This window comes from Nothoprocta perdicaria, unplaced genomic scaffold (assembly GCF_003342845.1).
Source record: "Nothoprocta perdicaria isolate Ctin4 unplaced genomic scaffold, notPer1 scaffold_0, whole genome shotgun sequence".
NCBI lineage: Eukaryota > Metazoa > Chordata > Aves > Tinamiformes > Tinamidae > Nothoprocta > Nothoprocta perdicaria.
Window position 1 is genome coordinate 2,896,221 of NW_020454092.1, and position 17,605 is coordinate 2,913,825.

The 17,605-nt window shown below is 40.2% G+C and overlaps 1 protein-coding gene across 1 annotated transcript in view; it reads left to right on the top strand.

The window, feature by feature from the left end:
• Positions 1 to 17,605, top strand: part of COBLL1 (cordon-bleu WH2 repeat protein like 1) — a 45,465-nt gene that overhangs the window by 10,387 nt on the left and 17,473 nt on the right. The window contains exons 3-9 of the mRNA XM_026036726.1: positions 598 to 777; positions 6,857 to 7,058; positions 7,612 to 7,840; positions 8,388 to 8,426; positions 9,333 to 9,430; positions 9,547 to 9,786; positions 16,927 to 17,077. Coding sequence (XP_025892511.1) covers positions 598 to 777; positions 6,857 to 7,058; positions 7,612 to 7,840; positions 8,388 to 8,426; positions 9,333 to 9,430; positions 9,547 to 9,786; positions 16,927 to 17,077 — 1,139 coding nt within the window. The remainder of the gene's footprint in view (positions 1 to 597; positions 778 to 6,856; positions 7,059 to 7,611; positions 7,841 to 8,387; positions 8,427 to 9,332; positions 9,431 to 9,546; positions 9,787 to 16,926; positions 17,078 to 17,605) is intronic.

Consider the following 17,605-nt stretch of genomic DNA (forward strand, 5'->3'; position numbering starts at 1 on the left):
GTGATTGAAATGTCAACAAAGAAATACAGCACAGTAGATTGGTTAATGTGCTATTCTATAAATATACAGGAAAATACAGATGGTAGGATTTTTAAAAGGATTTGAAAGTCACAATTTGAAAATTGTGACCCTTCCCATGTCTTTCTAAACTATAAATTAACCATTTGTTAGTGCAATTTTGCTTTGCACTGTGCTGTTCAGTGCTTCTGTTTATGCTAAGCCAGGAAATGTTTGGCGAGTGCTCAGACTTGACTTTGCAGTATCAAATGAAAAATATGTTTTGAGTTTGGTGTTTATTGGGCTTTTACATTTTAACTTTTTTGCTCCATAAATTAAGCAATTTCTCTCTTCTTTGATATTTTAGTGTGTTTTATTTGTCTTCTGTGTTGTTACAACTGATTTTACATTTGAAATATTCTTACATCCATTACTTGTCTGTATAGGTACAAGTGAAAAAGAATAGTGTGGTTCATTCCTCTTCTGAGTCTTGTTAGTTTGTAAAGTCTATGTTGAGAATTTTGGCAATATATCAATATTGGCAATATCAAATCAAATACACACAAAAATACTTTTTAAATGTTTGTTAATTTATTTCAGAAGAAAAGCTAAAGCACCTCCTCCTCCATCTGAGACCAAAAGCGTTGATGTTTCTCCTTTTGATGACACAGAATCAGCCAACTTCACCATGGAGCAGAAAGAGAATGTAATTGATAAAGACATTGAACTATCAGTGGTCCTGCCTGGAGATGTGGTCAAATATACTACTGTCAATGGCAGGTAAGTTATATAGAAGGATGTTTTTGTTGAGTCTTACTGTCTTACTATAGAGTGCTGCTTCAACTTTCACTCGAGCTTAAATCAATTGGTAAAATACATAGGGTGTGGTGGCCTGAGTGGTTTTGGGTGGCTGTGGAACCATGTACTTACAGAGGTACTTGTCTTTTGAAAAGACTCCTTGAGGTTCAGAACTTCTGCATGGCACCTGCCGAGGTGGGCGACCATACCTGCCGTCTTTCGTGGTCACTCCAAATCTCTAGAAAAGACACCGAGTTGCCAAACTTTCTTGTCCATTTTCCTTATTAGACCTAAAGATGCAGGTTGATAGTCTAAAGATTTACAGACTCAGTACTTGCTCAGCACATATACTAGTGAGTCTAAAAATGCATTCATCGCTAGAGACAAAAAGTGTAATGGTTCAGAGAAGCAGTTTCTAGCTACAGCTTTGAATAACTTTGGTTTGAATCAAATATATTTTATTTAAGCTGGTTTAAATTTGAAATGCATATTTCAGCCTTACAACTGATAATATGGATTGTGCATATGAGTCCAAAATCACCTTTAGCTCAGAAACTGGAAAACTGACTTATGAGTTGAAATTGGAAATCCTAGGACTTGCAGTGCTAGATTAACTAGCACAGCAGGTCTCCTATGAGACTGGCTCCTAAACCAGGCCTGCTAAACTGAAATAAAGAAGCCAGACATATATTGCATCTGTATTTGTGTATCACCCGTCTCTCTGTTTTGTTTGTTTGTTTTGGTTTTTTTCCCTTCTCTTCTCTGGGTAATGTAATTGTGTAGTTACATGAACCTCCTTCATGAGAGAAACCAGGTTTTGTAGCTCAGGTCCCTCTCCATGCAATGTCAGTCCCTAGAATTCATGAGGTCTTTGCTTAGACAACAGCAGCAGATTGTTCACCAGAGTTGTGCTGAATAAACTTCTGTGGCTCTTGGGTTTTATTTTGGCGTCCATCTTATTTTTAGATAACTGGAATGTGAAGATATATATATTATATTTCATATATATATATTTTTTTTTACTTGCAACACATTTTCTGAAATAATCTGTGACTGCTAAGATGCACTGCAGTGTTCTTGCTAGCATTTTGTTTTGTCAGCAAGGAATGTTGCTCTCTGTAAATATGGTGCCTCGCTCTAGTTTTAAAATTTCATGAATTGGTGAGACCCTCTGCAGGGCCCTTTTCCTCATCTCCTTTTCGCTCCCTTCCCAGCCCTTCTGCGTGTTGTGAGCCAGGATCCTGCCGTGCTGAACACAGCAGTGCTGAGGAACCTGGCGTACACCTTCACTCCTTGAATTACACGGTGTATAACTATGCAGTGTTCAGGAAGGGGGTTGCAGGCTTATCAGGAAGCACACACATTTCCCGGGCAGTTTTATTTCACAGAGTCTCTTGACTGAAGAAATAGTGTGGTTGATTTCTTTAGGCGCTCTCTTCCAAGCAGAGCCTCTGTGGGATTTGCTGGCCCCATTCAGGATGAGGGAAGATGCTGGGCCACCCTTGCAACTCGCCACGAGGTTGGCCTCACACTACCTCTCTGAGCTGTTGTCTCTCTTGCTGATGGGTTTTTGTGAATAAATAGTCAAGATCCCTCTAGAAATGATGGAAACAGAGAAACTACTAACTAGTCTTCCTTGTTTGCAGCCAGAGATTAAGAGTTTTAAAGCTTCCAAGGTGAAAACAGTATTTTACTTCTCATTATTAGACTAGGACCAGGAAACCTGAAGTTGCGTGCAAGCGTGTTCGCCGCCGCTGCGCTGCAGTGGCAGCTCCTGCGCTGCTGGCACGTGGCATTGGGCAGGTTGGCTGCCCGGCCGGAGCTGGGCAGAGCACTGGTTTGGTCAGGCGAGGCAGGGCAGGGAAGCAGTCTGGGGACTTGAGGAGCTTCAGCTGCCTTTCAGAGGGAACTTAGCTTTGCTGAATCTGTTCTCCTAGAGCCCTTTGTGAATTCCCATTTGATCCGTGCTTGAGTACTTTGGGTCACTAGGATATGCTTAATAAACTGTTGATTTACTCTGTATAGCTTGCTAGTGAATAACAAGCTTTGTGGTGTTGCCCTACTTTTCAAAGGCTGTTGTACTTACATTTGTTATTAACAAATTCAGAAGTGTTTTGGTTTTTTCTTATTTCTTTCTGTTTGATTTATATCAAAGCAATATGCCTTTTCTTTTTAGAGGAGAGTATTAATGAATACTTTTGTAAGGAAGGCCATGGAGCTATCACTTATCTAAGCAGAGGTGCTGAAATGTGTGTAGGTTTTAGCTTATTTTCTTCCACCCCCTACTAAGAACATTTCCTGTGGCTGCCAACAGAATTGTATCTGTTCAATGGTGTTTGCCATGCGTTTCATGACAATAAGACCTTGTTCCTGGTTTTTGATCATGTAAATATCTCTAATTTTTATTTATCTATTTAAAGTAGCAAGAATCTAGCTCTCATAATTGGAGAGGAATTTGGAAATAAGATGTATTTTTTTCCTTAAATCCAGATGGATCCAGAAAGCAAGTGAAATGAAACAAATGTTTATTACAGTTTTTACCACCCTGATACTTTTACTTAAAGGGGAAGACAACTTGACTCATAGCTTGGATTGCAGTGTGTTTTTTAACAAAGCTCCTCATGAAAAACAATACATTTTAAAAGTTCGTTGGACTTCAAAAATTGGCAACTCACTACTGATAGAAGCAATGCTTTTGTGAATACAAAATACTGCAGGTAGTTTCTTGTAAACAAAGTCTGTCTGCAGATAATTTTTACAGTTTTCTAATGTTACTTGCTGTCATACAGAGCAAAAGTTCCGCAACAGAGCTGCTTGGGGATTGAGCACCTTTATGACAAATGGAAAGTTAATAGTTTGGAGTAATCCTGAAATTGTAATAAAAATGATTCAGTTTTTTTCAATTAAGCTCGTGGGATTTTTCTTCAATATTTCAATGTAGGTAAGAGAAAAGAGAGTTGGACTAGCAGAGTAGTTTGGATGGATGTACTAAGCTGTTAGGAAAGGACAAGGGAAATGTGACTTGCATTGCAGAAATCTTTTTTGATACCATTTTATAAATCTTGCGTACTATGCAACTTTTTATTTACTTGATGCATTTTCCAGAGATTTGGGAAAACTGTTGGCAGATGGAAAAATATTTTTCAATATGCATCTTCATGTGATAAGTAAAAAATCACAAACATTATTCAAAGAAGAAAAAATAAAGGATTTAACAACATTGAAGACAGTGTAGAGTAACTTCTTTAGCATTTTGTCATTTTGAAGGATTTTGGTCAGAAGTAACTAATTGTAAAATACATTTAGGAATTTGCTCAAATTAGATTATTGTAAGGTGCTGCTACATTGCTGTATTCAGTTTTATTTTTTATCAGATGGCTATAGTAAACATTTTGTGATCAAGCTTTGATTAATCAGAATGGTATTATAAAAAGGATAACAAAATGGCTCTTGAAATGCTTCTAACCATAGGAGCATTTTTGTGCTCCCTGGTCCTCCACCGTTGGTTTCAAATTTACCTTGCTTGCAGACCCAGCCTGGTTGAGACGCCCTGTGTGGAGCTCAGCATCTAATTGCGATCATGTTGGGTAACAGGAGGCACCTGTGAGCTGCTTTTTATTGGTATTTGGTTGGGTAGGAATAAGCAGAGGAAATAAATGAGGGGTGCAGCAGTGCTGAAACAAACTTACAATCAAGGATTTCAAGAAAAATGGAAAATATAATAAAGCTGAAGTTGGAACAAATATTTTATTGGAAACAGATGAAGGAAGATGTGCAATATTATTCTGTGGGATTGCGATGATCTAGAGTGGTTTTTGGTGGTGTGTGTGTGGCTTTGTTCACTTCGCTTGTTTCAAGTTCTTTCAAGTATTACTTATTTGTTCTTTAAAGTATCGTTGCTTATAAGAGCATTTTTTAAAGTTTCTGTTTAAAATTGTTGTGATCTGGCATGATCAGGTAGGCAGGTCACTTTTTGGAAGTACCTCTGGAAAGCAAATCAGTACTGAATCAGTCCTGGCTTTCATGCCCTCATCTCTTGTGAGCCGTGCACCACAGCAGGGCAAGGCCTCGTGTTGCCATCGCTCGGGAACAGCTTTCTAGAGTCTCTTCGTACACGGTTATCCTGGTAATCTTCTGTTTCCTTGCTCTCCACCTGTAACCGAAGGCCAGGGGGATGGCAGCCTTTAAAGTTAGGCAGCATACAAAAATGCACCAGAAAAAGCTAATGGGTAACTTATTGGATGAGCTGATAACCGGCAAGGTCACCAAAAGGGTTGTCCTTGCTCCAAGGCACCTCCTCTGCCTTGGCCTCAGAGAAACATGGGAATGTTGAAGAGCTGCCTTCACAGCTCCCGTTGTGTCCTTGCTGGGATGAGAGGAGTGCAGATCCTGTGCTGTGGTTTAAGGGCACAAGAGCAGCTCCTTCCCATGAGAGCAGGCTGTGGTGTTGGGAGGGGAGAACAGGCACATGTGCTCTGCTGCAGCTGTGTGTGAAGGCAGCAAGAGTTATTGGTTGCTGCCTTCAGACCGTTTGGTAGCATTTTCATACCTCTTCAGACTGTTTGGTAGCTGCATTTTCATACTTTCTGGGCCATCCGGACAGGTTTTTAGCTTTCTTGGCTCTCCTGCCATCTTTTCCTGTGACTCTTCTCTTCCTCCATTCATGCAGGTAGGAACATTCTTCTGGAAACACCCGCTGGTCTGTCTCTGTGAGCAGAGCTATCAGTCCACAGCATGTTTTCACCTTCTGGAAGTGCAACATGTGCTAGGCAGGTTCCAGCCCAGACTGCGAAAACTAGAACAAGGTTTGCCCAAGGGATCTGCAACCTGTGTTTAAGAACAATTGAAAAAGGAATTTAGCCATTATTAACTTTTTGCCAAACTGTATCATAGTTTTGGGAACTGATATTATCTAGGATTCTGTTAGCTCTTCATGAAAGGCATCTCCCACAATAGCAGCATCTGCAAAGAGATTACATCTAGAATTTAAAATAGCACCATACTGTCCAAAACTCATATTAATTTCCTTTTACACACTTTAGTGTTCTGAACATAGCAGTTGGTTGCTTCGCAAACTTTTAATTTGTTTTCATAATATCCTTGTGAGACTGCGTAGGTGAAAGCTTTCCCTATTTTTAACTGTAACTGAGAGATGCAGAGAATGTTAAAATGAAACTCTCCCTGCCCAACTCTAAAAATAATTGAGGAATAAAGAATTGAAGTGATATGGTAGTATGATAACCTTATTCATAATATAGTTGCACTAACATGCAGAGTTCGTGTATTTTCCTTCCCTTCAGTCCATTTAACATTGCTATGGTACTCTTGCTGTTTAAAGTACAGCTTTAATGATTTCAGTACATTAGCAATAGGAAATGTTCAGCTGATCTGCAAGTTGTGTTTCTCATTGAGCACCTAGAGGGGAAAAAAAAGGCACACAGTCAGTGACCACATATAAAAAAAATTGGTTGCCTTCTCTTTTTGTGAACAGCAGACCAATCCCATCACACAGAGCTTGTCAAGGAATGACATTCAACTACTATATTGTGATTTAGCTGTTTCTTTTAATCTGTATTAAACATGGCTTTCATTTTTAGGACACTTTAAAGAGTATCTGTGGCTTCCTTGAGCTTCTTTTCTCTTTCCTCCAAGAAAGGCTGATGCACAGGATTTCTGCAAATGAAATCCCTACCTCAAAATGATACCAAAATTTCAAGCCTTGGAAGGAGTTGTTCTTATTGAATAGCAGGGCATTTATTGCTGCTGTGGATCCCATTAAACATTGTTAGGTGGCTAATCCACACCTCCCTGCTGGCTTTGGGAAAAACATCACTTCATGCAAGCAAAAATTTCCCATTTTGCTCAAGCACTAAGCATACTGCTGTGCAAGCTGGGCTTATTTTCTTTGCAATGATTTTAAAGTTTGGTTTTAAAGTTTGTGCCTGACAGTAATTATTCAGTCATGCAAAGGAAAGAATGTCCTGGGTTAACATTTAGCAACAAATTTTGCTTTACAGCCTACTTGAACAACATGGTCACATAAGAAAATTATCTCTTACAGGAAACCCATGATGGACTTACTGATCTTTCTCTGTGCGCAGTATCGTTTAAATCCATCAAGTTATACTATAGAGTTAATGTCAGCAGAAAATAGCCAGATTAAATTCAAACCGAACACACCAATTGGAATGCTTGAAGTGGAAAAGGTGATTGTAAAGCCAAAGCAAATGGATAAAAAGAAACCTGCTCCAGTGATACCAGAGGTGAGAACTAGAGTTATAACCTATCCAAAAATTAGGAACAATATCCTAATCAACAAGGTGAGCTGCTAGTCAAGTCTGTTTCAAGTTATTCCTGCTGTCTGTCTGCCTTTCACCACTGTGAAAAATTGAGCTCCATCTATTTGGTAACCTCCTCTTAGGTAAAATATATCCTAGTTCATTGCAGCCAACATCTTCGCTGCTACCAGAAAGAAATGTTCAAATGTTGTTTAAGATCCCATGTCTTGGTATCCTTAGTATCCTTAGACCTGATGTGACCAGTGGAGGTGACACTGGATCCAGGCATATACCCTTCTGGCCAGAGAAGTGACAGTTTATAAAGTGTCCACTTTATAAAGTTTGAGCCACTTTTTTGAGTAGAAGAGAGTGACAAATTCCTAGTTTCCCTTCTAATGAAACTAATACTTTGTTTACTAAAACATTGGTGAAGTTGACTCTAAGGCAAATTCCTGTGATTGCTGTAAATTTGTTATAAAAGTGCCAGTTGTTTCAGAATGTATGTGCTGGGGGCTTATCGGAGTACTTTTCTCTTCAGCAAACAGTAAGAGTAGTCATAAACTACAAGAAGACCCAGAAGACAGTAATAAGAGTTAGTCCCCATGCACCCCTTCAGGAACTCATACCGATTATCTCCAGTAAATGTGAGTTTGATCCTTCGCACACTATACTGTTGAAGAATTACCAGTCTCAAGAAGCCCTGGATCTGACAAAATCTCTTAATGACTTTGGACTGAGAGAATTATACGCCATGGATATCAGTCGAGGTAAGACAATTATTGTAAATTTTTAATAGCAAAGATGATTACTTAGTATTTCCATATCTATACTTTCTGAGTTTTTGCTTCAGAAGAAATTAATTTACCAGCAATTTGAGAAATGTCATTAGTCTTCCGCAAAATTGAAGCTGGGACAAGTTTATGTATACTTACAGTTGAGAAGTCTGACATGAAAGATATCTATATATATAGATATATTAGACAAAGTTTAGCTGTTCCCTCCTACTCACCCAGCCAAACCACCAACCTGAGGCCTGCATCGTTGGAATGAAACAGCCAGAAATCCTTAAGAGAGAACATAAGGAACTACACAGTTGTAAGAAGCTCTGTGTGTGTGTAGTTCTCATTTTATGAACTCAAGTAAGTGGCATACAACTTTAAGTGGAGTTTAAAGATGAGCATCAGCTTACTTTACTTCAGGAAGATACTCAAATATTTTTCCTAATGCTGAAGACTCAGCTTGGTATTCTGTGTTTGTGTAACTTAGAGCTGCATCCCTGATTCACACTGAAATTTTCTTTTTGTCTTTCTGTAGCCACATCACCAGCTGATTTAAATTTACCATCTTTACAAGGTATGCTTTAGTGAAGTAGGTTGTGAAACTGTGGCACATGAGTGACATTAACATTCAATCTCATATCATCACCTACCTGTAAATTAAACATTCTCTCTGTCTTATCAAGGATGCATAAACAAAAATTTAGTACAGAAGTGGATGTACCCACATTCTGTGGGTGGATGTACCCACCCATTTCTGCATCTTTGACTTAGGTCAGTTTATTAAACAGTTACATTTCTACTAATGCTTGCACTGAGAGTCTCACAGTGGTCTTCCTGATGGCTGCTGTTGATTCTTGCATTTTTACTAAATGTGATTTATTTACCAAATTTAAAACCAATAAAAAATAGAGAAGGACAACCTTTGAAATTACAAATCCTCTGCATGGATAGGGCTATGTAAAGAGGGTAAGTTCTGCAAGATCCCAGTATGGACGTAGTAATCATTATCATGACTGTCATGCAGTTTCCTTTAGGTTAGTGTCAGTGTCATTGGCAGGCTTATGCCTGACCTGTCCCACTTCACCCTTTGCTGTGAGTTTAGGCTGCTAGGGATTGTGGAGAGGGTGCTGCTCCTCCTCTCCCCTTCTGGAGACTTTGTGAAATGAATCATAAGGTATGACAGGTGGGGTGGGCTGAGTCGAGAGGTGAGGGTATCAAACGTAGCTGAAGCTCATCTGCCTTGAGCTCTGAGAAGAGGGGAAGAACACTGATATTAGGAAACCTCGTCAGTGGGTAGCTTTTGGCAAAATGTTAATATAGATGATTTATGGTGTGCTTGGTGTATCTTTCCAGAAGGCTGGATGGCAGAGGTGAAGGCTGTCATTCTCTGATGGCTGATGACAGTGAAATTATAAGAATGCAGTTAAAATTATCTGTGCAGTTAATAACAGCTAGAACTATTTTTTTTTTTTCATTTTAGACTCCTACCAAATGTCTGAAAACTTAGATGTTTTGAAGGAAAGAGAAAACAAAGGATTTTTCAGTTTTTTCCAACGAAGTAAGAAGAAACGAGACCAAGTAAGATATAACTTTATATGAGCCCAACTTCTGCAAACATATTCTTAAACCAGTCAATATGCTGATGGTTTTATGGATAGTATAAAGATTATGGATTTTTTTCCCTCCCCTCCAAGGCTGCCAGTGCCCCAGCAACTCCACTGATGAGCAAGCCAAGGCCGACTTTTATCAGCAGGTGCAACACTGTTAGCAAGCAGTATGATTCCAGCACCTTGCCGTCTGAAATGCCAAAGAAGCGGAGGGCTCCTTTACCACCTATGACAACTTCCCAGAGTGCCCCCCAGGATCTTGCACATGCCCAAGTCAAAACAGCACCTGGCATTGTCAAATCTAACAGTTTTGATAGGAACAAACAGGTTAGTTACATTTGTTTCATTTATTTCTAAACTTGATTTAAAGGAATAGCCCCGTTATATATCTGCCGTATTTTGAGCGTAATACTTTGAATCCAGAACCTAAAGGTGATTTTTAATAAATGAGGCTATTGGCATGCTAGAAAAATAAAAAGCAGAGTAAAATGAAAAATAAATCAGAGGGAGATTTTATGCTAGATCCATAGATAAGAAAATTCAAACTATGACTTGCTTTATCTTTGTACAGTGATTTACTCTTTCACTAATGCACAGAACCACAAGAGAGCACTGTTTAGCAGAAGTTTGGAATTTGTATATTGTGTCCTGCTGAAGAGCTTTATCATTAAAGACAAAAGATTTTTTCTTTATTTTAATAAAAAAACTTTGAAAAAAACATAGTTTTTTTTTACACCTCATTGCGTTTGCTTTTTAATTTAATTTCAATTAAAAAAGGTAATGTCAACATGATTTAAATTATTATTATTCTATTATGTCAGACATTAATATATGACTGCCAGGCTAGGATCTGTCACTCAACAGAATTGCTTAGATTTATTATTTTGTACTGACATTTATTTATCCAAAGTGCTTAGACTGAAGTTGACTAATTTGTGAAGAAAGGACAGAAATCCTTATTAAGTTACTTTTTGTGTATGTGTGTTCTAGTTCGTACTGCCTTGTCCAACTCTCTCAAAACTAGAAGCCTTTGGCATGTTTTTTTTTTAAGAAGAGTTCTGTTTATTTCTTGTTTAATTGCATAGTGATTTGTAGGATACTGCACAGCTTGTCACTTGAACATAGGTGGATATTTGCTCTACATTTTGGATTTCATCAATTCAAGTAAAATAATTTTCTCATAGTATCTACTTTCCACCAAATCCCATCTGTTGAGTGAATTTAGGCTGCATTAATAGACATTGCTCAACTTGATCAGGAAACTGGTAGGCGAGGTCCTACTGGAGACTCCACTGGAGAGCTAAGGAGCTCGGGAGCGCGGGAAGGTTGTCAAAGGCAGCCTTGGTGAAGCGCAAGAGCAGCCCATCTCTTGGAGGTGGGAGAAGGCGCAGGCATAAAAGCAAAACCCTGGTTAAGTGCTGTGCTCCTGAGAAAGGTCAAGAGCCAAAATGGAGAACTATACCTCTTATTTGAGAGAGGGAAAGGGAGACAGTCTAATTCCTCAAAAGAAAGAAAGAAGCATTTCTCAGAGACATGAAGATATTGCTAGGAAAGCAAAACCAAGGCTGGACTGCAGATTGGCAAGAGATGCTACGGATTGTAAGAGAGGCTTCTGTTTGGGTCGTAGCAAGCGCAAGGAGGGGGAAGATACAGATTTGCTGCTGAATGGGACTGGTAAATTAGTTGCAGAACATCTGAGATGCGTTCTTGGTGCCTCAATATCCTCTTGGTGTCAGTCTTCTCAAATACAGTTAGGGGTGCAGAAAGGCAAGCATTATGGTCATTTACCAAAGAAAAGGGCTAAGAGGAAGACTCTTGAAAGTTCAGCAGAGTCAGCCTTGCTTCAGTCCCTGGGAAAATTGTGGACCAAGTCCTCAAGGAAGCTGTTTCCAGGTGAGCTGAAGGACAAGGAAGTATCTAAGAAAAGCCAGTGTAAATTCAGGTACATTAAGTCATGTACCAATCTGATTGCATTAGGTGATGGAACAACTTGCACAGGAGATGAGGTCATCTGCCTTGATTGTAGTGATGTGCTTGACACAGGCTTCTGCAACATCTTCTTGACACACTAAGAAGATGTGGACTAGATAAATGGACCACAAGATAGAAAGAAGAATGGCTGAACTGCCGAACTTAAATGGTGGTGGCTAATGGCTTCAATGAGCTTGGCTGGTGAGTGGGGTTCCTGAAGGAGTTAGTAAAGAGCTTGATCCTATTCGATGTCTTTATAAACGGTGTAGACTGTGGAACTGAATGTGCCTCTAAGTGTGCAGAAGACCCCGAACTGGGAAGAGCAATAGGAATGCCAGAAGAGTGACCAGAGAGACTCTAAAATGAACAAAAAGGTACCTCTAACTAGTGAGAGTTTTGGTCTCACTTAATTGTAAAATAAAGAATTTCTTTAAAATCTTAAGCTGTTAGGTGAGAGACAATGTAGAAAGAAAATTACTCAAAGAAAAAGAGCATGTAGAGGATTTTCAACTTGATATTTGGGTGCTGTACGCAGTAAGAATCATCCTTTACCCTAAGAATTGAAACGCTAAGTGCAGATTTTGAAATGAGACCTAAGCATCTAAGAATACAATTAATTGTGATGATAGCATGGCATTTCTGATGGCTGTGCAGCATTTCTTCATTGGTATTGCATGTATCACTGTTTCATCAACTCTAAGTGGCCAAATTATGCTCTTCTCTTCTGAGCCAGTTCTCAGTAGTACAGCAAGTCCCATAGTCACCCTACGCTTGGATTATTTCGCTGTAAATGGGACAAGAATTTGGCCTCTTCTGTTCCCCACGGTTGAAGCTGCGCCTTCCGTTTCTACAATTTAAATTCAGATTTAGATTGCTCACTGGGCTGATCACTGTGTTGCTGGGCTGTTTTTCATATTTTGTAGTTTCATTCTTATTGTCATGTCCCACATGTTAACTTACAAAACCAGAATATAAATATTTTCTTAAGAGATACTTCTTATCTGCTTCTATTTTACCAAAAACATTTCCTTGTAAATCATACTGCTTTTAAGAAAGCTGAAGCTGCCTGCCCTTCAATTTGTTTGGCAAACTGGCTGCATGCTGAATTTCTTTTATAGAGCAGGGTGACCTTCTGCATGTGCCTTACTACAGACAAATCTTTTTTTGTAGCAGCCACAAGGAAGACAAAGTGAAATGTCATTCTACCCTGATAAACTGCTTTCCTGGTTTTGATAGCAACAGGCATTTGCCCATGCCAGTAACATCAGACAACAGTGAAATGAGCCAGCTTTCAGGGAACAGTGTCCTCAGTGTTGCTTTTCTTTAAATTCACAGTGTATGGTAGTCCAATTTCTCACAGTATGAAAACGGTTTTAATGTTTACCTCCTGCAGCATCCCCTCTTCCTTTAAAAAGAAACACTTTTTTTTTTTTTTTTTTTTTTTTTTTTTTTTTTGTATCTGAACAGTTGCATTCTGGTATGAGGATTGAATTCTTTTCCATGAATTTCAGAGTGATTATAGAATTAGTTTTTGAAGATGATATATTGTTATTTTTAGGTAAGAAATTGATGTAAGAGATGAAAGACTAATTCTTACAAGTTATTATGTATCGTGATTTGTGCATCCTTGATGAGCCAAGATGACTGCGACTGCTCAAATGTGCAATTTAAGCACAGCAAATCTCTGTGTTAAATTAGCTTGGGAACAAGCATGTTAGTGTAATATTGAAATCCCTCCCTGCTTGTGTCAGACCTGATTTTGAGAGAGATGCCTTATGCCAGAAGTCTGTTTGGAAGTGGCAGGTTTAAATGGACTTGCTCTTAAGGGGCTATGAAAAGTGCAGTCATATAATACAGTATAATACAGTGTGTGCATCTTCACAGGCTTTGTCAAAGTAGATGCAATTTTCTAGGAATATTTCTTACTTTCTAATATTTCTAGTAATATCATTAAATGACAAGCATTTGATTGTTCCTAGAATGCAGTTGCTTTCTAGACTAAACTGTGATATCTTTATTTTTTTAATGAATGTCTGTTTCCTTGAACTGTTTGCAGTCTTGTTTTACTGTAAAGGAGCACACACAAGTTATGCTTGGGTAGAAACAATTAAATGGAGGTTTTTAGCCAAAACATTTACTGTTTAAAATGATGGATAGAACTTATCAACTGGAGCAATGTAGTTCTCCTCTATTTGCTCAAGCTTAACTCCTAAAGAAAATGAAATCTCTGGTCTGTTCCCCAGGAAAAAAAAAATAAAAAAAGAGAAAAGGAAGGAACAGATGAGAGCTGGGGAAGCGGTGGGAAGCCACTGCTAAGCCATGAAGTGTCTGAAAAGATTGATGAGCCCCTGCGGTGGCCGGGCTTCAGTGGGGCTGGGGGAGGGAGGAAGCCCCCACTCGCGAGGTTTCCTCGGAGCTGCAGGAAGGGTCTGGTGCTTAGATCTGTAAAGAGAGGTTGGCAACGTCACAGCAGGCCCGTCACGGGATGGGGAGATCTTGAGCTGAACCAGGGTCATCTGCAAGAAGACAGTGCTTGGAACTGTTTGTTTTCTCTTGCTGAAGCTTGCGTGAAGATGATAATGTGATTCAGAATGGGTTTGTGGACGTAGCATGCATCTGCTCTTAATGTATTCCAGTTACATAGCTTGGCCCACTCTTTTTGTGTTTGCTTGTGTACTTGCGTTTTGTGAACAGAATCATGGAAGAAAATACCAGTGGCCCCTGTGTTTGAATGGAAGCTGACCTGTAGAGGTTCTCCACCTGTGTCCTGCATGTCCGTCCTTTCCAGTAGGTGAAAGGTTACAGTGCTTTCTCCACGGTAGTTTGAGTAAGAAGCTTAAGCCACATAATAGAAATATAGTTCATTCATTAAACATTTATTTTTATTTTTTTTTCTGTTACTCCTTCGGCATACATTTGTCTGCATATTTTTTTCCACGTATGGTGTAAAGGGAAGAAAAAAACCCACTAGCAGCATGCTTAGCAATGTGCTGTGTTAGCCTGTTCCTTTGTGTAGCTTCTGCTAAGCCAGAATGCAAGTGGATGAAGAGAGGCACTCTTGGTATGGAAATGTGCGTGCAAGGGCCCTTGGTGTGAGGCATGTGCCCTGCACAGGGAGATGCTCCATGAGACGCCTTCCAAACACTCATGGTTTTCTCTTCTGTTCCAGCCGCAGTTACTGGGCTTTAATCACCTTTTTGAGATGAGAAGGGGGTCAGGCTCCATGTCTGCCCTTGCTTAGAGAGTTTGGGAAGCGCTGGCCCCTGTTGTCACCTGCTCAGGATCGTGCGGGTTCCGCTGCCCCATGGCTCTGTGCCGCCTGCGCCGGGGCGTTCGCGGAGCTGCCCCTTCCCTGTGGGCACCGCTCGCGCCCTCAGCCGCTGCGAGTGACCGAGCAGCTCCTGGGGCGCTAGGGGCACTGGTGGCTGCTGTCACCCGTGAGCACCCAGAGGTGATTCCCAAACGTGGTCACGTATATGTAAATAAGGTGCTTTTTTTCCTCCATCTGTTTAAAGCATTATTTTCTTATTACAACCTTTGTTAAGATTTGAAAGCTCTTAATATTCATATGCTGAATAATTCCTGAGAAAATCTGTTCAACACTTGAACCTTAACTGGAACACTTAGTACTTGCTTGAAATCTCTCTTTGCAAATCGTTTGTTTCTTTGGATGCAAAGGGCAGTAGAAAGGCTTATAAAAATCTCGCAGTAGCGTTTGTGCTCTTGTGCTGAGAACACCCCCCCACGCAACGCAAACGTTTTATCTGTGCGTGCGGGAGCGCGGGTGACATCCCTATAGCTGAGCAAGTTCCCGCGGGGCTCGGGGCCTCTCCGGGAGCGCAGGGAGAGGCTCAGCCCTGTGCACGGAGCAGCCGTGTCTCCGTGCAGGATGGAGGGGCTGTGGCCTGTACAGCCGCTGCCAGGAGCAGAGAAATGCAACTGCCCACTACCAAGAACGAAAATCATCTATCAGTATAAAAGAAGCCCTATTTGGAGAAAATAATGTTATCTTTGACATCCTGTGCTTGGAAACTCGGGTACTTACTCCTTTTTTCTTTTTCTTTTTTTTTTTTTTTTAATAGAACTACTTAGGAACTGTGAATAAGAAACTATGAAAAGTGTGAAGTAATTTTCTCGAGTGAAGTTCTAATCTAGAACCTGACTTGTTAAGAACTATCGGAACTCGCAAGTATTTTTAGTTAGGAATGGGATTCTCGGTTCATATTCTTGACTTTTCTTGAAAGAATATTCTACCTGGTGCTCAGTCTCTCCGTGGTAGCCAGAGCCCTGCTTGTTTTGCAGGGTTTCAGTTACTTGCCTTGGCGTTGAGGGGCTGGGGAGAGGAATCGTGCGCACGTGTTTGGGCAAAGCCCCGCGGGGCAGGAAGGTGCCGAAGGGACCCCGGGCCCAGCGTGGCGCGGCGCCGCGTGGGACGCAGCGGAGCGGCACGGAGCCTCCCGGGGCCGGGCGTGAGTGGCTCCGCGGCTCCGGCTCAGCTGTGCACAGCTCTGCCGGGACGGAGCAGGAGCGCTCAGGCGGCGCCACAGCCAGCCTGTGCCAGTACCCTTCCTCCTTCTGTGATTTTGATTATGTAAAATGAAATACTCTACCCTTTAAAACAAATATCCCCCTACTGTAAGATGTGTATTTGTTGTTGAGTGGTAGCTTGATAAATGAAAAGCAGCTCTTCTGTGCATATTGACAAGGTCAGAAATTCTGTCCATGGGGAGTTTTTGAAAGAAAGAAAGATTTCTAAGGGTCTTTTTGCTGTCCTTGCTCCTCCATATTTCGCTTTGTGAAGCAAACTTGTTAACTAAAGCATGAGGAGAAAGGAGCTCTTGGAGGATATTCCCCACATCCAGTTGCTGTGTGGATGCTTCTCACAAGAAATGAATGTTGCTCTGGATTTTATTACATCACTGGGGAGAGGAGTGATAGGGAGCAAAGCTACTACAGGAATAGGCAGCTGTGCCCAGTGCTGAAATATATTTCTCCAGTGCTGGGATCGTGAAGGTAATAATTTAATAGACATGAAAATAAGAGGTTTCTTCATCAGGAGGCAAGCTGCTGTGAGCATGGCAGGTGAATTCACAGCCAATGTCTTCTGGAGACACAGAGCATGTTCTTGAAATTCAAGCAATTTAAAATGGATTTGACTGCTGTATCACATGAACTAAGAAGTCCTGAACAGAGGTCCTGTAAGGAAGACTGTAACCTTTTTATGCTTTTGATTATCTCTGCATCTCTTTCTGCTGTATCTTATATTTTGTGATTATATTCAGTTATTCTAAAAGATCTTTGAGAAAGCTGGTAATTTAAGATTCAAAATGTAGTATTTCTGATAATAGGAATAGATTTTCATTTTTCTAAATGTGTATTACAGATTCTTTTGGAGAGCAGTTACTGGAGCTGTTCTGTTGTGTGTGCTTTGCTTTGCTTTGTTTGTTTGTTTGTTTGTTTGCTAATAACCTTCTCTCTCCCGATGTGCTGCCTTAGGACCCTCCAGGCCTAGGAGTAGTAAGGAAGGGCTCCCTGCCACTCAGTGACACGGCTTCTGTGAACTCCTCCTTGCGCAGGATCAAGCGCAAAGCGCCCTCACCACCCTCTAAAACGCCAGAAGATCAAAGTGAAAGCACTAACGAGCCTGGTAATCTTTTTATGCTGCTTAATTACAAGGCAAGAGAAAGTATGCTAATTTGGCTAAACATTAAAGAAATACCATCCTATACAAACTTAGAAAACATGACTGCCAAGCATCTTCAGGTTGCAAGAAGCAGTAATATTATTTGATCAGATGATGTATGTCAAGGCTACTTTAGGGCACATGTAGCAGGAAGAAACAAACTTCGAATTAGTTAGAATACTTATAGCAGCTGTGTCTGTATTAATCAAATGGAAAAGTTGGGAGTGGAGAGGAGAAGATGAGCTATTCTGGAACAGGGAGAGATTTATATAAAATGGTTTGAGAAGAAGAATTTTAGGGAAAAAGATTTGTATTAGAGCTCTTAATTCTTCTGTTTTATCTAAAAATTCAATTCTCTTTAAGTTCAAAAATATCTGAGGGTGGAGATTAAAACTATTTATTTGGGACATGTGACAGTGTTTGATCACTTAAGGTATATTTCTTGAAGATCCCAATTCAACACTTTGTCTAGGGTTTTTGTAATGCAAAAAT